Source organism: Plectropomus leopardus, chromosome 4, assembly GCF_008729295.1.
Source record: "Plectropomus leopardus isolate mb chromosome 4, YSFRI_Pleo_2.0, whole genome shotgun sequence".
In the NCBI taxonomy this organism is placed as follows: Eukaryota; Metazoa; Chordata; class Actinopteri; order Perciformes; family Serranidae; genus Plectropomus; species Plectropomus leopardus.
The window spans coordinates 18,229,921-18,257,899 of NC_056466.1; the positions used below are offsets into that span (position 1 = coordinate 18,229,921).

The 27,979-nt window shown below is 40.0% G+C and overlaps 1 protein-coding gene across 3 annotated transcripts; it reads right to left on the reverse strand.

Annotated features, from left to right (window-relative positions):
• Nucleotides 1–5,123: 5,123 nt before the first annotated feature.
• Nucleotides 5,124–27,778, reverse strand: fam193a (family with sequence similarity 193 member A). 3 transcript variants are annotated; one of them, XM_042485118.1, is made up of 23 exons: nucleotides 27,398–27,778; nucleotides 25,783–25,857; nucleotides 23,337–23,579; nucleotides 19,155–19,330; nucleotides 18,884–19,051; nucleotides 18,248–18,494; nucleotides 18,008–18,132; nucleotides 17,174–17,321; nucleotides 16,991–17,065; nucleotides 16,807–16,881; nucleotides 16,586–16,698; nucleotides 15,540–15,782; nucleotides 14,923–15,079; nucleotides 14,597–14,743; nucleotides 13,342–13,620; nucleotides 12,807–13,029; nucleotides 12,409–12,723; nucleotides 11,088–11,370; nucleotides 10,755–10,941; nucleotides 9,348–9,587; nucleotides 8,287–9,196; nucleotides 7,253–7,334; nucleotides 5,124–6,159 (listed from the first exon to the last, which is right to left on the reverse strand). In XM_042485118.1, exons 1-23 carry the CDS (start codon nucleotides 27,617–27,619, stop codon nucleotides 6,066–6,068), a joined length of 4,827 nt encoding a protein of 1,608 aa, XP_042341052.1. In that variant the 5' UTR covers nucleotides 27,620–27,778; the 3' UTR covers nucleotides 5,124–6,065. The 3 variants fall into 3 exon arrangements, with proteins under 3 accessions (XP_042341052.1, XP_042341051.1, XP_042341053.1); XM_042485117.1 differs by having other exon boundaries at nucleotides 12,361–12,723; XM_042485119.1 differs by lacking the exon at nucleotides 25,783–25,857 and having other exon boundaries at nucleotides 12,361–12,723.
• Between the last annotated feature and the right edge of the window lie 201 nt (nucleotides 27,779–27,979).

Sequence of the window (27,979 nt, forward strand, 5' to 3'; positions counted from 1 at the left end):
AATAAAAGGTGTTTGACTACTCCTGAAAATAAATGAGGAGGTTCGGTACATCACCTAACTCTTCAAGCATTCAAATGACAGCAGGCAGCATCACATGCTAACTTACTCATCAGCTAACTGGGGAAGATTTTGTTTCCAACACATTTATTTAATTTACATAACAAGCCACCCTGGCTCCAGTTCATGAGCCCACAGAACAATTGGTTCCAATTGTGTATTTAAAGGGCAACTTCAGTAGCCTACCTCGGTTATAAAGCTAACCGCATACAGACTGGTAGAAATACACACAGGCCCTAAAAGGCCATGAGCTGTCTGCTGGGGATTCTCCCCCTCGCCAAACACACCCACGCATCTACAGCAGGGTCTATAAGTGACTGAACTTCCACACAGAAAAAAAAACACTACCCACCGATCTGAGAGTGGAAAAAAATAGGTCACAAGTCCCCACCTGAGGTGTCTGGGAACTTTTCTAAGAAACAATAGAATTAATAAGAAAAGTCAGGTGACAGTGCGGCAGATCAGTTCCTGCTGGAAACTAGTTTCAAAGCTTCAGGATGTACTGATGCAGTCGTTTAACAAAGAGGGAAAACTTCAGCCTGACACTTATCCAGACAAATACAGAATGGATAGATACAGCCTTTAATCTCATGTGTATCCTAAAAGAATGGGAATTTCCCGCCATCACAAGGGAATTCCCAAAAAAGCAGACAAGTTTATTTGAAAATGGGGCGCTGTCGACCTGTGCAGATCATTTTTAATTTATCGTGTGTTGGTTGAGGTAGTTGGTATTAATGCTGACTGTTTTTAAGGGATTTTCTTTTGTGTGTGTGTGTGTGTGTGTGTGTGTTGGAGTCCAAGGTTTCCACCATATAAAACAGCACTGTGACAGATTGTAGCCAAGAAAGGAGGAGGGGATTCCCTCTTTGGAAGTGTATGTGATCCTGAAGCGCTCCAGGCAGTTGACGATGAAAAGATCAGCAGTCTGATTACAAGCTTCAAGGCAGCTATGATCCCTTCTAATAATCCTATTGACGCTCGCCCCTGTCATTGTCACACTGCTCCTATCGTGTTTTCCTTCGTCAGCCTTTTTTTTTTTTTTACAGCAAAGGTCACCACAGGAAAACATTATGAAAGGACACATGATGGAAATTTCTTCATAAATGACTTGTAGATTTATTAATCTATTTTTAACTGAGGCAAAGTGTTGACCTCAGTAGCTGTTATCTCTACATATGTATATATATACAAATCTGTGTCAATTTCATGTTTCATTTAGATCACAGCCCACATTTGTTTCGTAGACATTTAGCTCGGTGTTTTCAGCTTGTCTACGTCAGCGTAGTTTTGTGGGGCATTTGCTTAAATGTGGTAGATCCCATCTTACATCACTGGTGACTGAGAGCGAGCGCGCTCTACAAACAGCCAGACAGTCATTCATAGCTGAAATAAAATATGAGTCAGATCTGCCCTGGTGGCTCTAGCAAACCAAAACCTTTTTGTCTTACCTCTTATGAAGTACATTTACCACAGTTTTCTCAATCATCATATTTGAATGAGTGGTAATTTTTCATTGTGAAATCCCTGGGTTTGAAGAGAGAGTCACTTTTCAAAAAGTCAAGAGGAAGCAGTCTGTGGGGAACATAACTGTAACTCACTTCCTCTGCATATCCTTTTGGCTGTGAATGTAAGATATGAATATACTGTACTTCTCTAGCATATTTGAATTTTTTTTTTAAATCACAAAAAATGTAGTTTTCTGTAAAAAAAAAAAAAAAAAAGTATAATTCTGCATCCTGACATTATTAGGCATCTTGGGCAATCTATATTGATGTCTTTGTACAAATAGATGTGAAATTAACAAGTAAAAAGAACTAAAATTGAAACTCAAGATTAGTTCCTAGTTTTCACAAGATATACCCACACAGAGATACACATTGTATTCAGCATATTTTAGCACTATATAAAACAAAGGGAGGCTCAGCAGTCATATCAAGCTTTTAAAAAGTTATTTTGCTTCTGTTTAAGCAAACTGATGGAAGAACACCAGCAAAAGCTTTTACTGCCGGACACTTTGTCCTGTCAGTACTATTCAGTGAAAGGTATGTATTAACTCATCTACATCTAGATAAACCAAAGCATGACCTCATTACATGCTCACTTCACCCTGAGGGAATGTACTTGATTTCAAAACAGCCTCAAATCAATTTTCCCTAGAGTTTCATGTGCATATATGAAATGGGGCTACATGTAAATGCCTGAGGTAGCCCAATGGCTGCACCTCCTTTGTTTAACGTACTTCACAGTTGAAACTGAACCCTGGGGTCTACATGACTCAGTTACAGTGGCCCTCTAGATGATTATGACTGTCAATTAGTGGATTTCCCAAAAGGAAGACGCATTTATTTGAGGGAGTGACTCACCCTGCAACCATGTCGAGCCGCAGACATGCAGAGTAGCAACAATAGGTAAAATTCCTGCTTTGCCGCATGTAGTATGTCCTGTCCACCAGGCCCGTATGGGCATGAACACACTGAAGTGAACTGACCTTGAAAAGAAGAAGTAAGCTTTCTTACTTTTGCATTGAATAACAAGTTAAAAAAAACAAGTTAAAAGGAAATAATTTTTTGCTTTGTCGCCAAAAGTTACACAAGAAATACAACTCTATTTGTTTGGCAAACATGAAGCTGCAGCTAGCTTAGCTTCACTCAAAAAAAGGGGGAAGCCTGGCCCTGTCCATTATATCTGCCAACCTGCACCTCTAAAACTCCTCAACACACTACATCTTGTTTGTTTAATCAGTACAAAAAGTAACGTGTAGGGCTATTTTTTGGCTCTGCGTGCCCTGACACACCATGCTAATGGTCAGTTGTTAGTCAATGGCATTTTGGCGTGTCCCACACTGTTGGCATTAGTTGGCTCTTGTCGGCTTTTTGATTATGAATTGTTGGTTTTAAGATTTAAAAAACGTTGACATCAGGATGTAAAGTTTATGAGCCAGGCAAGGACTTGAGATTGGGGGCAGCAGGAGAAACATAACTGCGCATATTTAAGGGATCACAGACTCATAAATCAGGAAATCTATAATTATTGATTCCTGGATGTAAACCCGTGAGCTAGAAACATTTTTGCGTAAGTGCCAGGCGAGCAATTCCCTTGGACTGAATAGACATTATTTTGGGTCCGATATCTAGTTTTCATTATAGAGAACCCCAGTAGTGAGTCCTAAAACACTGAAATGAATCAACATTTTAGCATCTCCGGTTCCCTCGTCTCAAAGTCAATGTGTTTTTTTTTTTAAAAAAAAATACGTTTTTAGTTAGATTTCTGAAATAAGGTTTGTGGTGAACAAAAGCTGAAGAGACTTTCACATTTTGTTCAATGACATAAAATTTCAGTAAATATCCCAGTGCACATTTTGAAGCTTTTATGTCTTAAAAAAGACTGCGGCTATTGTATTGTATTGTTGTTATTAGCTATAGACTGTATGGTTTTAGTCTAATGTTAGCTTTTTACTTCTGATGGCTGCATTTAGGCTTCAGAAAAACTGAAAGTGGTGTTCATATGTGAAGATCATCGTGCTGAACAAAACATGAAAGTATCATTGACGTTTGTTTACCACAGAGCTTATTTTTGCAATGATTAAATATCCAATGGAAAAATCCCATAGGCTTTTTACAAGGGAACGTGCATGATAAGTATTCTTTAGTATTTTAACATCTGGTTGTGTTTTTTTTTTTTAAATCACAAAAAGTTTTTTTCTGTAAAAAAAAAAAAAAAAAAAAAGTATAATTCTGCATCCTGACATTATTAGGCATCTTGGGCAATCTATCTTGATGTCTTTGTACAAATAGATGTGAAATTAACAAGTAAAAAGAACTAAAATTGAAACTCAAGATTAGTTCCTAGTTTTCACAAGATATACCCACACAGAGATACACATTGTATTCAGCATATTTTAGCACTACATAAAACAAAGGGAGGCTCAGCAGTCATATCAAGCTTTTTAAAAAAGTTATTTTGCTTCTGTTTAAGCAAACTGATGGAAGAACACCAGCAAAAGCTTTTTACTGCCGGACACTTTGTCCTGTCAGTACTATTCAGTGAAAGGTTTGTATTAACTCATCTACATCTAGATAAACCAAAGCATGACCTCATTACATGCTCACTTCACCCTGAGGGAATGTACTTGATTTCAAAACAGCCTCGGCTATTGTATTGTATTGTTTTAGCTATAGACTGTATGGTTTTAGTCTAATGTTAGCTTTTTACTTCTGATGGCTGCATTTAGGCTTCAGAAAAACTGAAAGTGGTGTTCATATGTGAAGATTATCTTGCTGAACAAAACATAAAAAGTATCATTAACGTTTGTTTACCACAGAGCTTATTTCTGCAATGATTAAATATCCAATGGAAAAATCCCATAGGCTTTTTACAAGGGAACGTGCATGATAAGTATTCTTTAGTATTTTAACATCTGGTTGTGTTTTTATCTGCCAAGTGGATAACTAGCATCTTGAATCTATCTTACCACCCAGTTTAATGATAAAGACTTCTACCACCTGCTGGTTTGAGAGTTTTTTCCTCTCATGCAAGTGTAGAACATACACGCTTAGATGGCCGTTAGCTCGTCTCTGCAGTCTGGTGAGGTGCAATGTTTGGGATGAGACACAAGTGACATGAGCGGACGCAACAGTCAGCCTTCGCTGCTACTAAGTCTTTAATGTCGGTTTGGTGTGTTTGAGCCTTAAACGGTTACCAGGCAACTGGCGGAGACTTCAAGAAACTTAGTAAAACAGCAAAGTTTTTGTTTTTTTTCATGTTTTTTTTTCTAAACAGATTTAACAAACCAAATGTTACATATTAAATAGTGATCTGCTGGTTAGCTGAGCCTAGTCATGCTAAGCTAATTGGCTGCGAGCTTTAGGCCTCAATTTCTAGGACAGATAAGAGCGTGCTATTGATCTTCTTATCCAAGTCTCCACCAGTAAGCGAATGGGCTTATCTCCCCAAAATTTCAAACTATTTTTTTTTTTTACATATGTATGTGTAGTTTTATGTGTCCATGTCCCTTATTAGAAAACTCTACTGCATGTAGGAAATAAGATTTGACACAAGACGCATAATCCTGCCATACTACTGTATTCCATCTTTCAAAAAAGAAAGACAAGATTTAATATTACTTAACAATATGTTAAAAGTAGCCAGTTTGGCTTCAGTGTTAATACAATATACACTCTATAACAGATTGATAGTGTGAGTATTGTTCTTTTTCAATTTCATTCTGAAAGTATTCTGATACAAGCTGGCTACAGGTCAAAAATAAAGAAAACAAAAACTGTAACTGGTACACTTTTACTCAACAGTTTGTTAAACAGAACTTAAAAACCAAAAAAGAACATTGTCAAGTATTACGATTTCCTCCTTTCTGTGAAATAGGGTGGAGGAGGTGGTGGTGGTGGGGAGGGGAGCAGGGAGTGGAGACCAGCTGACCAAGCCCATTCCCTTCAATCATGTGGATGAGATGCCGTGCTAGGAACGGGAAACGATGGGATAGTAAGCCACAATATCTCAAATACAGCTTTTAATTCATTACATTTCTCTTTTTTTAAGTTTTCATTGTCTCTTTTTTTTCTTGGAAGGAAACCATCCAGACATAGTAAGCATCTTCTGACTACAGGTAAGCCAATATAGGAAAATAATTTCAGACCATGGCTTTTTCAGTCAAGAGAAATGCCCAACTCAGACTAAAAGCACACAAGCACGCAAGGAAAATTAATCAGATGTAAAGTAGCTTTTTGTGATTCTTTTTGTGTCTTTTCATTTCATTTTTGTTTTAGTTCTGCAGGTGGATCAGTCCAGATGGGTCTGTGTTGGAACCACACAGCGACAAGAACAAAGCAAGGCAGCGTGGGTGTGATTTGGGCACAGCGGGAGAGAAGTTTCTGGGAGGACAACAGCTGGGTGGAGGTAAGGGGATGGGCGGGTTGGGGGTGGGGGGGGGGGCGCGTGGGTTGGTATAGCTGTTAAGGTACTGATTGTGTCCTGACAGTCACTCACTAACACCCTCAATGTGCAGCAAACGTAGCTTTCTTCAAACTAAAGTTTGACCAGTTGATGGAAAGCCGTTGGCGAGTCTGCCTTGCAGAATCCAAACAAAACCTGCAGGGAAAAAAAGACAACAGAAGGTCATTAACTTCTTTAAGAACCATTCTACCTTAATATTATTATATTCTTTTTAAAGTTTTTTTTCCTTAAATCGGTCCACAGTCATCTTTTGTTAAATCCTTTTACAGAACAATCAATCTTTTTAGCTTTTTACAACCTAATTGTAGAACACGAACAGAACTACTAGTGGTGTTTTTTGTTATTTGAGATGACTAATAATAATAATGTTTTTATTATTGTTATTATTAGTAGTATAATTGTTATTTTTGTTTATAATAATAATATTATTTTACATGGTAATAAAATATGGTGAAATTTTCCCCTTCTTCCAAATTTCCTCAAAATGTATTTTACTATTTTAAGCCTCATTGAGAAGATAATTCTTTTGCATTACATAGATTTCAGTTCTCTGTAGATGGGGTGTCTAGCTTAAGCCACTTCTTTGTAACTGCTTTTCTAGCAGCTAAACTCAGTGTTGAAAATATGTATATTTTTTTTTTTTATATCTGTAGATGTTGAAAGCAGAAGCCCCCAAAGGAGTATGTCACACTTAAAAATATTTTTTTATCCCATCTATAGTAACTACTAATTCTGTACAAATCTCACACCATAATGTATTTACTTTTGGACAGGCTCTACCTGTTTTCAAATGTCAGTTTCAAATGTTAAAAGGTAACCTGTGGAGTTTTTCATGTAAGATTTCTTGTCAGAACACACACTGTTTTTATTGGAGGCCTAATATGTTGAATGCATTTGCTGAAGATCGTCTTTTACAGGGAAGGAAAGACAGCATTTTAAAACCTACACTGATTTCATCCGTGTTTGCTATCTAGCAGACGTCCTCTTCCTTGCCTTTACTGGCAAACTGATGCACGTCTATCTCATTGCTATCCAGCAGTCATTCAGAGGAACATTGCCTAACTGTGGAAACTTGTTTCTGCATTCACCCATTTATGACCACATTACTGATTAGCGCTAACGGTGGTCAAAAACTCCACAGGGTACCTTTAAGATTAACATCAAGAGAAAAGCTCTCAAAAATATCTCACCAGTATTTGACAAAGTTAGCTACTTTTAATACACATACCTTTTGAAATATTCCACCTCCCTCTCTGTTTCATCCATTTCAGTGCTATCCAGGTCGATGTCTTTGGGCAAGAATACATCATCTAAAACAAAACAACATAAAGGCATGTCAGATGTGCTTATCTTAAACGTATTAATTTTGTGTGTATATTTTGTACTGAGATAATCTGAGACATGCACGTCAGTCTTAGATGCTTCTTTGATACTCCCACTGTGTGGTAAAATTCTTCACACTAGCTTTGAGTAACAGACGTGATGTTATGTGCATTGCCAACAGGTTTAGACGCTCAGTCACTCAAACAAAGCGTAACACGTAGACAAAACAATAAACAGTCAAAGTGTTGATGTGAAGCATTGGGTCAGCTGCCGAGCAGCGCCCCAGAAGTCCCAACAGCCTATTCCCCAAAAAGAGAAAATAACTGCTATGCACTGTCTCATGTATGGCTTGGTTTTATTCCTCCAATGAACCCATTTGAATTCAGATGTACAGAGTTGTAAACATAGTTTGTTTAATTTTTTTAAAGTTACTGCCAAAAGATTTAGAAAGGGTTTTAAAGACATTCAGATTTGATAGGCAGATTCAATTCTAGCTCAGCATGTTTAAAGGCCAGATTGAGGCTGAGTATTTGGGGCCAAATTTCACCACTGGCATCATGCCAGTGGAAAAGGTTTTTACACAGCCACAGGGCAGATTACAGCACCAGTGTGTCAGTGTCACTGATATTTGCAACATAAAGTAAAACTGCTTCAAGTAATTCCCCATACTACCTGCTCAGACGTAAATGGCAGCAGCAGCAATCTGCACAGTGCACACTTTCACCAACAACGCTGGGATGCCATATATACCACAGAATACCCAAGAGACAAGTGAGGAAACCGATCTCGATGTCTCTGGTCAGAGTTTGAATTTCCCTCACTTCTTGCATGATGTCTGTTACTTCAGTAGTGAAGCTGGTCAGGAGTGAGACGAAACTGCTGGACATCAACATACACCTGAAACTTAAAAACCAATCCGTGAATCATGATAGTACAAACCTATGGAGGTGTTCATCTTGTCCCCCTTCTTCTTCTTGTTCTTCTTGGTCTTGCCTTTAGGCTGTGGGGATTCTGCACTGGGAGGTTTGCCATTCTGCTGCGTCTGCTCAGTCTGGGACGCCGGAGGGGGGGACGGGGAAGGGTTTGACACAGGTGGGCTTCTCCTGTCTTCCTTTATTTGGGTCAGGGGTTGTTGAATCTGCTGCTGCTGCCTTTTCCCACTGGCGCTTCTGATATTACACCTGTCCTCCCTCCTGGGTTCAGTGTTTGGGAGAGGAGCCAGAGCCTCGGCAGGCCTGGTTCGTGTTGCTTTGGTGTCTGTTGTAGTGGTGGGGGTGGTGCCATTAGCTAGCTTTGCCACGACATCTGAGCTCTTGGGGAGCTCTGGAGCTTTCTTTACAGCAGCCTCACAAGTGGCCACTTTAGCAGACTGCTTGGCCTTAACTTTACTGTTGACCTCAAGCTGAGGTGGAGGAGTGCCATTGTGGAGGATGGCTGCACAGTTGGGGACGTTGGTCTCGGTAGAAAACGCCCTCTCACTGGTGTGTTTTGGGCTGTGCTGTGTGTCCGGCCGAGGTGCGGGATCAAATCTGGGTTCCTTCTGGTCAGGGAGGCGGATGAGGGTTTGTAGCAGTGACTGTGACTTTCCGTTCTGTAGGTTATCTAGGACGTTCTGAGCTGTCTGTTTGAGGGGCTGTGGGTTGTTTTGTGGGGGAGCGGTGTTTTCCTTTGCTTTCTCTTTCTTTTTCTTCTTGGCAGCGCGATGTTGCTGCAGCTCTTGCAGCCGGAGAAGTTCCTTTTGAAGCGCTGCTTCTTCCTCTTCCTGCCGCTGTCGCCGCTGCTGCTCTTCCAACATCTGCTGCTCCTCTCTTTCACGGGCCTCCGCCTCCAGACGAGCCTTCTCCTCCATCTGAAGCACACAGAGGCATACATTTACACCAAAAATATCCTAGTTTTCAACAGAAAGTCCCATGCATTTTAAATAGTAGCAGAGTTGATGTATTTTTAAGTGTTTTAGAGGCCACTGAGGTATATTTAAAGACTTCTGAAGGGACAGTTACCTTCTTTTGTTTATGCCTGGCCCGTTTGGCTGCCTTTGAACTGGAGGCAGGTTTATTGTCAGCGCTATTGATGAACTGCAACAGGTCCTCCACCCGCCTGTGGTCCTCCACTCCTCCATCTCGTTCTATCACTGGTTGCTGCTCCTCACGTTTGGGCTGCTCCTCCTTACGTTTTGTCAGACGCAAGCGCAGCTTCTCCCGCATCTCTGCATAGTTTCGACTGGTAGGAGCAGCTGGGGGCTGTGAATTATAAAGAATGATCATTAAGGACACTATGATAAATTCTTCCATTAAGCTAAAAAAATCTGGTTAACTATACTGTAGATACCATATTTCATTGTTTTGTTTCACATTATGTAAGTCTACAGAGTAGGAGCAGGTAAAATATTGAATATACTTGATGTATTGTGGCTTAATCCATGTGGGATATATTAACAGACTATTGTGAACACTGAGTAAAAATGTCATTTTTTTATTTCACCAGCGCTACACTTGCACTTTTCAGCTCTCTCGCTCTCTTCTATTGCTCTCTCCCTCTTACAGACACACACACATAAAGAAAGAGTAACAAACACGATACGTCACACACAGTCCTACCCCAACCCAGACCACTCAAGCAATAATCTGTGAGCAGGCAAGGAGCGTGTTTTTGTATTTTCAGAGCTCCGATCATGACCATCTGGCCGCATTTTGCGACCATGGCACACCAGTGTGACTTACAAATGATATATATGAATATATGAACAAGTAATATACAAATAATAGTTGGAAAATGTTAGTTTGTTTCTAGCCCAAAGTGAATAAATCCTCATATTTAAAGGCACTGCAGTAACAATTTAACTTTCTGCTAACTGCTAAGATCCAATTGTTGACCAGAAGGTTCAAGTTCACAGCAAAAACAACAACATTTCCGGCCCGAAACAAACTGGGTCTTCAAAATAAAAGTACCAGTAGTTCCACTTTGATTTATTTCATTATAATGGTACTTTTGTTTGACTTCAGTGTAACAGTATTTTGGTCAACTTAAGCATAACAGTTTTTTAGTTAACTTTTAATTTGCTTAACTTTATTGTAACTAGTTTCTTTGATAATTATGTATTTTAGTAGTCTACATTACTTTGGAGGAGATTTAAACATATCCTGATATACATTATACATCATGGTATAACTTAAAAATATCGCAATATCATTTTTAAGCCGCATTACACGGCCCTAACACAGGGAATCAAATGGTTAATTAAAAATCAATCTGTTACCCCTAAATTTGAATTTAAACAAACGAAATGCGGGACTAAAATTTAAGACTCCTTGTGGAAATTCAAATACGTGCATATGCATCTGCCAAAAAAATCATGTTAATTTGAGGCAAACACACTACTTTCAGTGAGTAATGAATGTGTTTCTTACCCCGCCGTGACCAAAGAACTCGCAGTAGCAGCAGTCACAGTACTTTCCTTCTTTCTGGTTTGTGGAGGTGGAGGTGGAAGAGCTATGCTCGGAGCAGCTGTCCTCGTCCTGACTCTCCTCCCCATCGTATGGTGGGTGCTCGTATGCCCCGTTCCCCTCACAGCGATGGCCTTCACAATCAGGATCACTGAAAAGAATGATTCTTAGAACTGGTCCCTTTTATTTTATCACAAATAACACAAATCACCTTTATAAAACAATCAGTCACTGGTATTACATTTGATTAACGGGTGTCCATCTTCATGAACTCGTAGGATACGGTGGTGGTGTTACCTGCAGACGCTGGGTGGTGCACTGACAGGACCATCTGCTGAGGAGGCTGGAGGCTCGGCAGGCGGGAGGCACAAACCCTGGTGGGCCTCCATGAAGTCAGGGGCTGGAGCCGCCATCTTTGGAAAGGGCTGGGACCCCATTGTGGGAAGGTGCGTGGTGGGTGCTGGGGGCAGAGTGGGACCGGAAAGTGGAGGAAGGGAGGTCAGTCCTGTAGGGCAGGTTCTAGGGGGAGCTGGAGCGGGTTGCCTATGGTCCTCTTTACCTAGATTGTGAAATACATCATCTAGAGAGGAAAAAGAAAAATTGGTTGAGAGCTTTGTTTAGTCCTTTGCTGTCCCACAACAAACTCTTTAAAACATGCACTTGTTCACAAAGCTTTATAAAAAAAAAAAAAAGGAAAAAGTTAGCAAAAAATATCATAAATTTAACTAGCACTCATATTTTAAAGAAAAAAAAAATCCACTTAAAGTTAAACTGAAATTAAGGTAGAATTTTAGAAAACCTGTATGCATTCTTTGTACGTTCTTTGTACTTAAGGCTGCACAATTAGTCAAAATCAAAATATGACCAAATGCAATATCCAAATCACAGGAGCTGCAGTTTTTTGATAAAGGTAAAGCCTGTCACAACATACCATCGTAAATGAAGCATTGTGTTGCTACAGCGAGGCCCCGGCCTACAAATCATGTTCATCATAGACATTTACATCAGACATATGGGAACTTGCCTTTTGTTCCAGACCCCAGCAAAAATCAAATCAAATCAATCTTCTTTTTTTTTTTGGTAAAAAATGAAAAGCCAAAATGACCATTCCCACTACATTGAGACTCATATCAAAAGTGCAAAATGAATGTCTTGTTTAGTATATTGTGCAGCTCTATTTTCTTTTGGTCAAAACTGCAATTTCCAAATGGAAGAAATTTAAGTTCTATCTTTTTCCTGCAATGACAGCAGCCCCTATACTTGTGTTACAATAGAAGATTATCTACAATAGCTGCAGTGTTAGTTTGTTCTTTGCATGAAAAAGAAGAATAAATTAACTTGTAGTTCAACTTTAAAAGCAGGACTACAACTAACTACACTTCTTCTAGCTTCTTGCTTGATGTTTTCTGTTATGTCTGTATTTTGATTGGAACGTTACAAGGCAAACATTTTTCCTTGCTGGATTTTACAATAGAAGTCACACCCCTGTAATAACTGTTATGACTGTCTAAACAGCCCATAATTTAATCATCTGTGTAAACCTAACCATTGCTCCTACCGCCTATATTACCTAAAGAGTTGGGTCTTTTAGATGCTAGGTGGATGGGTGGGTTATTACTTGACTGGACAGTGGTGGCAGTGCAGGACACAGAGGATGTGGAGGCGGAGGTGGCCATCACTACTCGGTTGGTCTCCATGAAGGCATCCTGGAAATTGTAGAGACACTTCTTCTTGGCGCCACTCTTCTTCTGCTCTTTGGCTTCAGAAGAGGACCATGATGATGACGACGAAGATGATGAAGATGATGACAGTGACGAGGAAGTAGAGCAGGAGGGGGGTACAGGGGTGGGCAACGAGGGGTGTTCCCCCTGGGGGCCGATAGATGATGTTGGGGGTAAGGGCACGTCAGCGAGGGGTGGTCCAAGCATGTCACCTGTTGATAAATCAAGTCATGATTTTAACCATCTCTGACTTGCTGAGATTTTTTTTTTTTAATTATTATTTCTGCTGGCTCACCTGGCAGGGACTCAGGCAGCAGCACAGATGGATTCCAGCTCTTCATCACAGCAGCATCCCACAGGTTCTCAAACTTGAGCGAGAGGCACTGCAGCGAGCTGTTCCAGTCACCTGCTCCACCTGCACCGCCAAAGCAGTTCTGGTAAACGTGCTCCGGTAAGGATGGGCTGAAGGCCGGCTGCTTGGCCGCTGAGTGGTTTGATGTCGGGTTTGGGGGCAGAGGCTTAAAGAAAAAAGACACAAGTTACAAAACAAATCATGTACCTTGTATGGCATTATGACAAATAAGATTTTGACTTCTCCTAGATTGAGTTCATTCTGACCCCTTGTGGTAGACAGTTAAAATTACAGTGAGACAAAGTGAAACTATAAAACAACTACACTCAGTGTTGTTCCTGGAAACTCAAACCCACGCCCCCGTGAATCAATTTTCCTTCAAAGAGACTTTTATAGCTATGATTGTACACACTGTAAAAAGAAAGTAATCAGGGAAAAAAATATTTGTCACCTTACAGTACACAGGGATGACCCTCACCTTGTTGTGTGTGAGAGGAGGACTGGGAGGGTAGAGTGTAGGGTGCAGTAGGGGCCGGGAGAAGTTGTGTAGGGGCAGGTGGCCGTGGATGTGGGGGTAGAGGTGGAGGGCAGGGTGGGCAGGGGGTGTCTTGTTGTCTGTGAAGAACTGGTGTCCCACAGTGGGAGGAGGTGCAGCGTGGAGCCGACTAGGGGGCAGGCATGTGGCAGGGCCCAGGGTGGAGGAGCTGGGGTCCTGGTTGCACACATGGCACTCGCAGGCATGCTGGACCTGTTCTACCTGAAAGTAGTGACACAAATTCAAAACATGTTGGCTACTCTTCGTATGAAGTCCGTGTTCCTCTGTGTTGCCCTTAAATGTAATAAAGGATTTTTATTCACTCATATTTAGAGCTTAAACAATTAGTTGATAGGAAAGTCAGTTTGACAACTGAATATGCTGCTGTCAGATCAGTTTCTCATCGGTCAGACAATCACTGGTGTTACTTTCAAAGAGCATTTTTCCCTAGCTGATAAACCACAGGTTGCGTCTGTTTGCTCTAATACGGATTATTTACGGGAGTTAAAATGTCGGGACTAAGAAGGAGAACTTTTTTGGGGGGCCTTGCTCTGGATAAAGGGAAGGCAGATGCATGTAAAGAGAGAAGGTGGACTGGCCAATATGTGTGGCCAGCGGTATGAAATTCTCCTCTACTGTTGTTGTTCAGCACATGTACATGTAGGATGTGACAGTTGGTCTTTGTCCTGCCCCGTCTCCACTATGATTTGATGGCTGGGTGAAAAAGTGACAGAGATGAGTGCAGTGTTTTACCCAAAGTTGAACATTTGAGAAAATAGATGCTTCACACTGCTGACATAGTGTAATTATGTGGCCCTTTAATTGTAAAGAATTTGAAAAATATGCTGGCCCTAGAAAAAAAAACACTTTCATGGAAACACAACGCTACCAGTTAGAGTGATCTCAGTGCATTGTGGCTAATTTACTTAATCTAGAGAAAATGTACAGATTATTTTATATTTTTCCCCACTAAACAACTGATTGAAAAGATGGTTAAATAGCTGGTAAAATTTCAGTTGACAAACTTTTTTTGTTTGGTTGACTACAGCTTTACTACGGTCAAGGGTGTGACATGGGAACTAGGGCATGTCCTTTTCAAGAATTATTGTAAAACACATTTCAGTAATAACTGTATTTATAATAGGTTCATCTTATTTCCAAGAAATTATGAAAAAGCTTATTGTAAGTGTTACAACACCTGTTGGTGGTTGTAGGAAGGTGGAGGGCTGTTGGTCTTTCCTGAAGAAAGCTCCTCCGGCTGCCCTCGGGGCTCCCCACCAACCTCACCATCTACTTCCTCCTCGTCACCTTCTGATGAACTGCTGCTGCTGGTCATATGAGGAGACTGAGACAGAATCGTGTTGAACAAAGAAGACTCAATTAGGGAATGGGTGAGAAACGCACACAAAACATTCCCCGAACTACCGGTAGCCCACTCATAATGAACATCAGTTTCATCATCCAGAAACTCAGCAGGGAAATTCACAGCAAATCTTGGGAGTTTTTTGAGAGTACAGAACTCACCCCTGCCTTAAGTTCCACGTTTTCACCTTCCCCGTTGATGTCATTATGGAGGCCGTTCACAGCAGCGCTCACAACGCTGTTGTCCTCGTAACCACTCATAGGGTAGATGTCCCCAAACTTACTGGACAACGGAGGCACTTCGTCATCATCACTAATACTAAAAGAGGAGTGAAATGAGTAGCTATGTTAGGGGTATGATACAGAGTGGAGACATGGTTGTTTATGGGATGACATGCAATTATGAAGTCAAGTCAATTTTATTTATAAAGCCCATTATCACAAAACACAGTTTGCCTCAGAGGGCTTTACAGCATACGACATCCCTCTGCCTTTAGACCCTCACATCATCTAAGGAAAAACTCCCCCAAAAAATGGTAGAAAACCTCAGGGAGAGCGACTGAGGAGGGATCCCTCTTCCAGGACGGACAGACGTGCAATAGATAAATTACAATAATGACAAAAAGGAAAGAGAAAGAGAGAGGGGAAGAGATGCAACAGCAAACTGATATACCCCAATGCTAAACTGTGCCTTTATGAGGTTTTTTTTTTATTTATTTATTTTTTTTTTAACAAAGCATTAACAACCTTTTGATGGGAAGAGTGACTGGCTGACTTACAAAGTGTTTGTATCCCCTTCAGGTAGAATGAGCCTCGGATGCTGCTGAATGGTGATGGGAGAACTGGAGTTGGAACCAGATGCTGAGCTGCCGGAGGAGAGGCTGGGAGGGTGCACCTCTGCCAGGTAGTCACGGGGAGGTTCCCCCTGCAGGGGCAGCTTAATGTGGAGGTCCTCAGCGATGGGAGAGTCCATGATTCCACATGTCAGGATGTGGGAGAGACTACAGTCATCACAGGTACACCTGCAGGTCAGCAATACAGACAATATTTTAAGAGCAATATCTCACTATTGATATCAAGTATTCAAAATAACATGGTAAAAAGTAAGGAGTTAAATGCGTGTTCATCCTGTAGAGTCAAATATTTTTCTAAATGTTTTGTCAAAACATCTCGAAAATAGTTTTTTGTCATAATACAATTATACGTGGAGAAAAAATATAGTGAATCACATATTGTTATCACATAATCCGAACAAACTTACTAAAGTCAAGCTTTTCCACAATTTCTGAAAATTTTCGAATGAATATTAGGCTCAATGTAATTTTTGAAAAAAACACACATTTTCACAATTTCTTCATAAAAACCCAACTTTTTTTTTTTTATTGTGAATCTACTTGGGAAGAAATACACATAAAAATGTGGTAAATAATATATTTTTAAAAATAATAATAATAATAATATTTTGTTTTATGTCTGGGGTTGGTATATTTGTGGATATTTTTCAGGAGAAATATTTCAAGAATTTTGCGACCCTAGTCCAGCTCAAAGTTGCCTTATGTTTAGATCATTGTGATAGGAATTACAGATGCAACCATACATGTAATACAACACGACAAATTCAAAATGTATTCACACTTAAGTTTACTGATTAGGTGAGCCATGGGCATAATATTTAGAGTGAGATCAATTCCCTGAAAGGGAATAAAATCTTCCATAAATAAAAAAAAAAAATGACATGAGAAGATCAGGACAAACCCTGTATATTTATTTATGTGACATGACCTCAGGCCAGAAAATGACACACCAGTGAATCCTGGAAACTCACCTTCTTCGATAATTGCAGTTTGGGCAGTCTGGAATACTCAGACGAGATGAGAGCATTCTCATAGTGTCTGTGAAGTTGTTTTCCCCGGTGGGGGACTTCTTACTGTTTGGTAACTGTAAAGAGAGCAACATTTATAATAACAAAAACGAAAAAAAAACAGTTTGAAGCACAAAAACACACATTTAAATTTGCCACGATGGCTTCATATTCTTGTCGTATACCTGTTCTTCTATAAATCTTCTCTGCTTAAAGAACTCCCAGTCCTCCTTCAGCATTCTCTGCTTAGTCTTCAAAGTCTGAAAATAGGTAGACAACAAGAACATAAACTTCCATAATACAAGAAATTTAACCTGGACATTATGTAAAACTTTGACTGTGTTCAGTTAGAGTTTTGAAGTCTCTTACGTTCTTGCTAATCAAGGACTTGTGTGGCTCTGGTCTTTGGTTGGTGACGCTCTGACCCTCCACCTTAAAAAGCAGCTGCAAAAGAGTCACATACTTATAGATTTTATCACTGCGTCATTATCAAGAATCACCTTTTTATAAATGCATTGTTACTTTCTGTATCAAATGTCTTGAAGTGTGTACCTGCTCATCTACATAGTCATCAATCCTCTTCTCACACTCCTGCCACTCAGTAGCCACAGAGGCCATCTCCTGCTGCAGCTGATGGTAGCTTTCTAACAAGGTCCTGTACATATCTTCATTATATGAATCATGAGAGGCTGTGCCATGCCTAAAAAATAATATACAGGATACACAAATTATTAAAGATACTTGTAAGGTTTCTATGTGGGACATAAGTCTAATTTGGGTCAAGAGTAGCAGATTAAAGGGGACTTATTATGGCTTTGCTTATTTCCTGTCATATATATATATATAATGTTAAGATTTCATGAGGCTCATATTAAAGGTAGCCGAATTCCAAATAATGAGGTACAAGTCTGTAAAACTCTGAAAACTGACATTTGCTTGTGATTGATTTCTTTCTATGGTCATCTGCTCCAGGCACAAGATGTTGTTTTAGAAGCTTTTATCGTTGGTTTTCATGGTAGAGAGTGCCACTATGCTCCTTTACATTTATTCCCTGGGTGCAATGCTGGTGCAGAGACAAGGAAACCGCAGATGCAGAAGACCCAGAAATGCTGACCAATCATGACAGACTGAGCTTTTTCGGCAGAAAGGCTTAATGAGACAGGAGTTAAGACAGAGTGATTCAGACAGATGGTAAATACAGGTGTTCCAGTACAGACAGTGTGAAAAACAAAGTGTTTTTTTGAACATTAAAGCATATAAACATGTTCGAGTAAAAACCCAGTTACAAGCATGAAGGTGAGAATAAGCATAATATGTCCCCTTTAAAGTCATAATGATTATTGAGTAACTCATATTTTTCTTAAAACTAGTTAAACTAAATCTTACTTCAGCTGTGCAACCAGTGCAGGTAAACTGCTGTGCAAGATCGGTTCAGAGAACACCAGATTCTCAAAAAGGTGCTTGTTGTGCAGCTCCCACGTCACCTGGAATTTCTGGAGGTGCTCATTTTCCTAAAAAGAAGAAAAAAAGGATTTGGAATCAAATACAGTATTAAACAAGCTAGGAAGTGCCTTTGAAGCCATTTGCATGACAGCTTACAGTATCTCACACAAAAGGTAAACCAACCAGGGTGAGCAGGAAGCTGCTGATGGTGCGTGCAGCTTGACAGAGGGCGTTGTACTCCTCTAGCAGCAGTGAGATGAACTGATAGGCCTGAGGAGGACCCAGGGCTGCAGACACAGTCCCTGCTGGTCCTGTAGTCTTGGGTCCTGTAGATAGGTGCTTCAGTAGCCGCACCTTCATTTCCAAGACGTATTCACGCGCCTGCTGCTCCAACCGTTGATACAGCTGGTAGGGGTCCTTTTCACAAAGTCTACAAGAGGAAAAAAGGGCCATTAATCTTAAAAATGGTAATACACTGAGACTGGATAGGCTAGCATAAATGAAAACTCAAAAAAACCCCAACCAAATATTTTGTTCTCCTTAATCCCCCCTTTGGTCCAGACCTAAAAATGCTCCCTTCGTAAGTCATGGCACAGCAAAAGGTCCCATTTCAATAGAAAATACATCACATTAAGGACGTAAAGATGCTACTTTATGGGGCTTTTGACCTGACAGATTACAGCAGAGAAGGTAGGGGTTTCAACATCATGTCTTTTTAAAGGTGGTCAGGTCTGATTGTTTTTACAGAGGCTTTTTTTTCCTGCATCCACAGTTCAATAGAGAGACCCCTAGTGGACAAAAAAATCAGAGTAGTTATACCTATCAACCAGCTCCTTCATGCCTTCCTTGTCTCTCTCTAAGGGCTGGTCGTGGTCATCTGCTAATGGTGTTCCAGTCTGACGGTAGATGCAGCGCACCAGGTAACGAACCTCCGACCAGTGATTCTGTAGCTGCTGTGACTCCCTCTCTGACTCAGCAGAGATCTCCCTGTTATTCAGGACATGGATTCATTTAAGATCCCATCAACTTTAAAGATGAAATAAAACACTGATATTAAATTTTCTTTCTATGGTAATCACTCTGAACTGACCGTCTCTCGTTGCAGGCTTCACAGCTGCACACTGTATCAGCAGGCATCGGTGCGGTGAGGTCCGGGGCAGGGAGCATGGGTAGTGTAGGCGCAGCAGTGGTCAGTCTGTCCCCTGTGGCCGCCTCCTGGCCCAGGTTTCCGTTACCCACAGGCATGTGCAAAAGGAAGTCCTGGTTCTGTGGGAATTATCAAAAACAGCACACTGAGATACAGAACAATTTTTGTACTTTTCTCAAAATGTAAGTGAGCAAAGTTTTAAAATAGCTTCATTGACTGTGCTGTTGGCTGAATCAGTTATTGTTGTTGATTATGTTCATCATTTTTTGGGGCCCTATCTTACAACCGACAGAGCATAGCACAACTGCGAATGGTAGTTTTAGACCGATGCAGTTGACATTTTCATGGCCAGTGCCCGTGTTTTGTAAGAGCCCCAATCTGTATGCCTCTGGGTGTGTAGGTCTTAAAATGAGGTGTGGTCAAGAGCATTGTTGGCAGATTATTTAAGGTAGCAGAAAGCTATTGCACCACTGAAAAACAAAACCTGGTCTGAAGTCAATAGTGTGGTATTTTCCTGGTTTTTAAAGGGCAAATTATTCAGATAGGAAGATGTGCCTACATACGGGGGTTCACAACGCATGTAGACTCTGCTTGTTACACACACAGACGAACGTGTGGATGGGTGAAATAATACATCAGTAAATCATCATTACAGTCTCTAAAATGTGAACATATTCGAGAGCAGAGCAGACCTGCTGCTCAATGCTCTGTGCATTTATGTGCGAGGAGCAGTGTAACTTCATCGGTTATTTCAGACGCTGAGAGTTTAATTCTGAGGCGCCTACTAGCTCACCTGGTAGAGTGGACATCCTATGCACAAAGGCTATGTCTGTGCCACAGCGGCCGTGGGTTTGATTCCACCCTCTGCCCTTTGCTGCGTGTCATCCCCACTCTCTTTTCCCCTTACACCCTATAGCTGAACCATCCAATAAAGGCCAAAAAAAAGCCCCAAAATTAATCTTCAAAAGATTGGTTCTTCTTTCTGTGTTGAGTTCATAACTACCATTATAACAGTATTTGCTGCAGTGACATTACTGCTCTTGCTGCATTACTCTCAGCAGAAAACCACTTGCTTCTCCAATTTGCCAAATCCGCCATGTACACGATAGTGCACCAGCTGCAGGTGCACCTGGCTTTTAAAGGAAATGAGACATGATGTTCTACTAAGTTGAATTCAAGTTAACCCAAATCACACCTGTGATCTATTAGGGGACTAAATACAAACCCTTTTACCTTTGCACTTTGCACCCAGATTATGTGCTGTTTAACATGCAAAAGTAGAGTTCGACACACCCTTGATGCACTTGCGATAGGCACTTTGGATTTGTCATTTTAGATATTTTAAATGGGGCTCTGGATGTCTAAAGTCTAAAACATGCTGCAACATCACATCACATGACAAGCACACATTGGACATTTCAACATAAATCAATGTATGAAAAATGAATGTGGATCCACTTTCTGTGTTTGGGGTATTTTACTTAATTTCTCTGAGAAAAAATAAGATCTTCATAAAGCTGGAACTATGGCTCAGAGGTCTAGATATTGATATACATCAGCAATAACTTTCTCTCTGTTGACTGTGGCAGCTACAAGGCCAGCACAGAAGAGGTACTATAGGCCGACAACAGAGGAAGTCCATGTACAGTAGCTGGGATGAACCAAACCAAGGTGCAAGTCTGAAGCCAGTTTAAGACTGCGTAATGAGGACACAATGCCAACCATGTATTCGTACATCAGGAAAAGTATGGGGTAAGTTCTTCTTACTTGAATCACATGTTGGTGTTTTTAGTTTGGCAGTCAGTCACAAACCGACACTTCAGATCTAATTCAGTGTCAAATTTATTTTAAGGCAAACTTTGTGCAGCTGCTTCACATTAAAAGCTTTCCAGTGGTTTGTTTCCTGTAGGGCAATGATATTGTGAATCAGCATAGTACCTGCTGTTACAAGGATGCAGTGGAACAATACATTTTTGAGGAAACAAAACCCAGGGCGAACAGCCAGGAACAAGGCACAACAAAGAAAGCATACCTGATGTGCCTTAACATAAAGAATAATCAATAACTTCTAAACCAGCTCAACAATGTAACAGTAAAAAAAAAACACTTGAAGTACTCAATACTTTTGAGTTATAATATTTCTGACAAGTGTTAAGCTAGTATGCAGCAGGACGATTTGTTAACTAGTGCACAATTTTCCAGGCGATGCAAATTTTAAATAAGGGGTCAGTAAGGAAGTGTGTCTTAGTGTCACTGTAGTAAAAATTTTTTTACAACCAACACACTACACACATGTTTTCGAAATTCTGCTACAATTAAGTGCTGCAGAAAAGAGTAAAAAAAAAAAAAAAAAGCATTTTAGCACCTGTCTCGTCTCAAAGTCAATGAGTTTTATGAATGGGTTTTTGGTCAGATGCTTGAAATAAGGTCTGTGCTTAACACAAGTTTAAGAGATTTTCGCGTTTTGTTCTGCAACATGAAATGCATCAGTAAATAACCCACTCAGGAATTTGGAAGCTTTTACGTCTTAAAACAGGTGGTTGCTAACAAGTGGCCAAATGAGACCGCAGAAAGTTATCACTCTGAACATAGTTTTAGCGGTTTATTGTGGTGATTAAATCTAAAGTAATGTGACCGTTGTGTGGTTTGTTTATAACCTAACATTAGCAATTTACTTTTGGCGAATGATTTTAGATTTCAAAAATCAAAAGTGGTGTTTAGTTGTAAAATTATCTTGCTGAACAAAATGTGTACTTTTTTTTTGCAGTAACCCAAAATCCAATAAAAAAAATCCCACTGGCCTTTTTTTAAAGGAACTGGGGTTTTAACTTCCCTGTTGGGCCTACAAATATATGTCATCCCTGCAGCACTACTGTATATGCAACACCTTAATCTGTGTTTTAATCTGAGTTCTCTGTTTTAGTTTCCTGATCTAATAGTTGAGTAATGATTTGGGAATTCCCTAACATTCAGAGACATGTCATCAATGTGAGAACAGTTTACCGCTGCATTAACATAGTAACTGTAGAGATGCCTACATGTGATTTATTGATGTGATTGCAAGAATTTACTTGAGGCTCTGGTCACGCAACCAAAATACAGCACATTGATGTGGCAGCAGAATTGAGTAAATAAAACCTACAATCACCTTCTGCTCTATTTAAAAAAAGAATGGTGGAATATAAAACTACTGCTTAGATCGTAAACAACAAATAACAGATTTTCTCTGCTCATTGTGTAGCATTTAATAAAATTAGACATTGAAACAAACCATTTGCAAAAAAAATGAAGGGGACTCCTCTTTTTTAAAATTCAGTGTGTAATAAAGAGTTTTTACAGGCAGACAGCCTCATTAACTACAATAAATAATCACACCCGTGAAAACACAACCCAGAAGGAAAAATGTGACTTTGTATTCAAGTAAAAAAAATGCTTTGTTGAATCACAAGATGTTTCCACGTCTTCGCTGGCCTTGTCCTTAGAAAGACCCAGACTGAGCACATAGCCAGGCCGTCTAACATAAAGAAGCTCTTTATGTGAGAAGGTATTAGTCTGGGACATCATGGCATTTTTACAACATAATTCTTTGAGCGTATTTATAGTCTTACTCTGATGTGTAAACCCAACATCTACACTGTATAAAAAAACATCCTAAAGTCTGGGGTACACTTACTGAAAAGAATAAATGTGTGTAATTGTCTATAATTGGTATTAGAGCCACTTTGTTGCCTTTTGTTTAAAGAACTTCACAGAATTTACATATTTCTGACCTAGATACTTTCATCTAGCAATAATTCAAAGTGAAACCCAAGTCAACATATGAAATGATAGTAGGTCCTTTATTACATTTTACAGCAACAGCTGTAGCCTCTGGTTGCTCCATCTGTTCCAGCTTTTCTGGCAAAGAAACTAATGTGAACACAAGAGTTACACCCTCCACTGACAGACTGACCGCAGCTGCGTGAGTTAAACTGCAGATATATGGCACTGGTGCTGAGAAGGATGACGTTTGGAAACTTATGGGATCATTCACAGAATCTGAGAACCTGCTCTTCTTTCACAACAACCATAAAATTTTACCCACCACCTTTTAACTTCAATATTCTTTATACCCAGGCGACTTACCCCCAACGACTGTTCCAGAGCAGTGTGTCGGTCCTCCTTCTCCACTGTGCGCCTACAGTCAGAGCACACCCACAGAGGCAGCTGGAGGGCACTGGGAGTCTTGTTGGGCTGTGATGTACCGTTCTGGCCCAGGATCCCTGCCTCTGAAGGCACAGCACTGTCTTTGCGCTCACATCGGCATAAGAGGCAGCGATCGCCAGCCGTGTACGGAGCCCGCTGGTTCAAGCCGAACGTGAATGGGGTCTGTGGTGAGTATGTTTGAAGGAGGAAGTTGAGAGAAAAATAAACTACAAGTTACGAAGCCACTTTAGCATATGAATAAAACACGGTCTTTGAAATAATAATTTAATTTATAAGTTAGGTGTTGCTCTGTTTGGAAGGGGTGGGGTGAAGGGTGTAACATGTGGAGGATAGTGATCTCATTGTGGCACATTAGTCTTTTTTTATTTCTATTTTATTTAGTTATATTTATTCATTTATTCATCCATGTATGCTGCACTCTATATCAATTTGTATGCTTTAACTTTTATATTATTTTTATGAACGTTACTGCCATAACTATTGCTTTTGTTTTTGTTTTATTTTTTGAAAAATACCCCCCAACAACAGAACAACAACAGAAAAGCGAAATATTGGTAAATATACGAAAATATAGTGGGACGTCTCAGTTATCTGTTTAAAGAAACATCAAACATCAGACCATGTCAGTCAATATGGATTGTGAATCTAAAGCCCTTCTCTAAAAACAATGTGCAAGTTAAAAAAAATGGCTCCAAGATGGACCAGTCTGCTATACAGTATATCTGCTATATATTAAGGCAGGTCACACTCTATTTCTCCCTAACTCACTGCACTCTGCTGTCTAAACTGCCCCTCTGCGCTCCATTAAAAACATCGAAACCATTTCTTAATGTGCAGCCTTGTCAGTGAGTGAACCACAGAGTGGCACAAACACATAATTAGCAGCCAGAAGTTTCAATTAATGATACCCACATTCAAGGTGTTTGTCAGACAGCAAACTGGCTTTTAGGGATTTTAAAAAGAGGGTTTCTTTGCATCTACTTGAGCGACATTTTAAATGTGTGCCAGTAGTTCCCAGGAGATTCTGACTCTGTGGGTGCAGTGGTTTCTTAGCTTTATACACTCCTCTGGCAGCAATATTCTCTGACTGTACTAAAAAGCAGAGTAGTACGGCAATATTTTCCCCCCAATTGTTTGGCTTTATATTTAGGCATCCTGCAAATGTCAGACAGGGTGTAACTACTGAAAAAGTTCACAATTTGAGTCAATACAATATGATTATGTCACAATCAAATTCATTTTGGGAAAAAGCAGTACCCAAAAGTGTTCCTCGTATTTCTCATTTCAGTTAATTACAACAATCAATTTTGTAAAAGTATTATCTGAGACACGTTTTAAACAATGTAGATTTGCCTGAACCATTTTCATAGTAATTTCTTATCAGAATAGCATAATCTGATGTGTTATAAATACACAAATAATAAAAACAACCAGGTAACATAAGGTAGTGTTGGTCAACACTCGCCTGGCACATTTAAAATAAACAAGGGGTGGATTCATTAATTCACAGTGTGTGTTGAATAAAATGTCTTGTTCTGAACGATACACACAAAAACACTGTTATAGCTCTATTGATTACTTACTATGGTGTATGTGGCTCTGATAAGATAGATGAACATTTACACTAATACACGTGTTAATACTTTTGTAAGAACTGTCAAGCAGACTGGTTTGATTTTTAAAGAACATTTTGGCTTTTGGACAGCTTCTACAGAGAACTTACAGGTATATGGATGAAGGGATACATTCTACTAACACTCATTTATATATTTCATTATTGATTGTCCTGATGCTGTAATATCCAGTTTGGCTGGTTTTCTGTGTTTGTAATTATTCATTCTGCTGCCCAACATGACAATATAAAGTTTGGTTAAGGCAAAATCTTTTGTTTAAGAAACAGTTTTAATGATTTTTATGTAATTACTTACATATGGCTAAATACTAGAAAGCTGCATTTGAGTAATTAGCACTATAACACTATTGTTAGAAAAGTGCTGCTGAAACTGAAATTGCTGTTGTGATCAATAACTTAGGGCAGTCACAATACAATGATTGGCTCCAATTCCATTCCAGATGTGTAGTCTGAAAACAGATGTCGGAGCGTCTTGATCTCACATTGTTGCAAAGTGCACAAAAGTCTTTAGAGCCCATAAGAGTGATATTTGTGACTGTGGTGTCTCTTTGGACACTGACTGTTTTAAATTTTGTGAGTAAAAACAGTAAAATAAAGACCAAATTAAGCCATCTTGTAGTGTGATCCCCCCTTTTAGTGTGGCTAAAGTTCTGGTATCAAGGTGTAAATTATGTCTGGCAAATAGGAAGTGGTCTCCGACTTGGACTTCTGAAACACCGGATGTAAATTTACCTGAAGGACCCCGGAGAAGTCAGCATTCACTGGTCCTTCTGTAAACTGTGGTGTTACACTGTTGTTTACTTTGACCTGAGGGGATACAAACAACTCAATGTTGACATGGAACAGGCCACTTAAGACACTTGATTTATTAAAGTTAGTGTACCCTGTAACTAATATTAAAACAGTCTATAAAAGTCAATATTTGTTGGCCAGGCTGATGATTTTTTTAAGACCTATGGCTGATTGACCTGGTGAGTGAGTCAATGGTAACATCACATTTCAAATCCTTACATAATGAAGTTCACGTCTTCAGGCATGCACAGGATAGGCAGTAAGACAAGCATAATAAGCAGCATCCATTAATGATTTATAGACATTTTTTTTTCCATTTGTACCTATTAGTGATTAGTTAAGGTTTTGTTTGCCTGCTCTTTTGGCAATTTTGCATAAGACGGCTGATTGATGTATTATAACAGCAGATTATTTAGCCTAAAAGATTACATCACCTTAATAACAGATGGACAGTGATGTTAGTGATGATATCAATATAAGTAAACAAATAACTGTGACCACACAACTTACACGTGATTTCATGCAGCGTTAAGGAGTGTATTGTTTTCTTACGATGAATAGATGAAGAAATTCTCAAGATTTCTCTGATTTGAGGGGTCACAGCATTTAGGGAAGGAGGTTACTAACTTGACAGGAGGCTGCTTGTTGGAGCATCTATTGTAAACATACACACCTTTACGACAGGGGGGGCTTTATCTTTTTAGTTCCAACAACACGTTAAATATACAGGAAAACAGACAATTCAAAGTCCACGGCCCAGCAGAAAACTAAACACATAATGGCTACATTTGTTATTTTTTGTGACTCCAAAAACTTTAAGCATTGATCAGTTAGAAAGAATCTAGCTGACATCTTATCGTGTTATAGGGTTTTTAGTGCTAACTTTTGTGCTAATGGTGTACAGCTAAGCTTCATTTATAACTAAAGTTAGTTGATTTAGCTTAGTATCGAGGACGTATAAACAAGTTACACTCTTAATAAGCAATATAAGTGGAAGGTCAGCTTGTAATAACACATCGAGGCCCGACGGGGCTGAAGTTGTTACTCCTCACTGTTAGCATTAGCTAACATCAATGTTTATCTGTGTAATAGCAGCCTGTGGTTCAACTCTGTTAGCTAACGGTGTAATCTTAGTTTAGCCAGTGTAATCTCCACCTACCTGGGTTGTATTAGCTCAAAATAATGCTTAGTTGTCTAAGTTGTTGCCGATTCAGCCGCGGTGTCTTAACTTGAGCTAACGATGATTGTCACAGCGCTCGGCCAGGACACAAGTAGCCTAATGTTTACGGCCGTTTATTACAACATAACAAGACCTGTTTAGCACGCGTTACACCGTTATACGACCTGCAAGCTGCTACAGTTTTCCACAACGCATAACAACCAGCATTAGCGGCAATTAAGACAGTTAATTTCTAGCTACGCATAGGTTAGTTGGCTAGCTGTCCTCCTCGTATCAGTGTCGGGCCCAAATCAGATTTGTGTCGTTGATAACGCTGCTAGCTAGCCAGTCGCCCCGTTTTGACATCCGCCGGTTAACATTAGGTGACAGCCTTACCTCTCCGTTTATCCGTGTGATGGACCCTATATTCCCGTTGCCTGTGCTGCCAGGTGTTAAAAAGCTGACGACAGAGGCAGGTGTTGCTGTTCCCGCACAACCAAGGGCCGAAGCAACCCCGGCCTTGCCACCGCTGGTATTGCAGACAGCACTGCAACTACTGCCACCGCCCCGCTTGTTCTTCCTGCGTTTAGCCCCTCGTTTAGCATCGGTTGGACTCATTTTTTCCACAAAAGAAGCGAGACAACTTGCCGTCCAGACTTGGCAGGGTCTCAAGTGGAATGCCAGGCGCAATCACTCGGGTATAAATCCGGGATAGCGATTTAGAGACTCCCAAAACGGCAGACACTCAGTTCTATCAAAGTGCAAGCCGACTTCATATATTCCAATATGGCCTCTAGCTGGACTGCCTCAACCAGGCTTCAGTTTGCGTTGCAACGCAACTGTGCGTCCCTGACCCCGGGGCTTATGGGAAACTGAGTTTGTTGTGTTATATCGACTTGTGACAAACCATAGACTGTATATAAAGATATTTACGGGTATATACAGTATTTATTAACATGTACTTTATATACAGTCTAT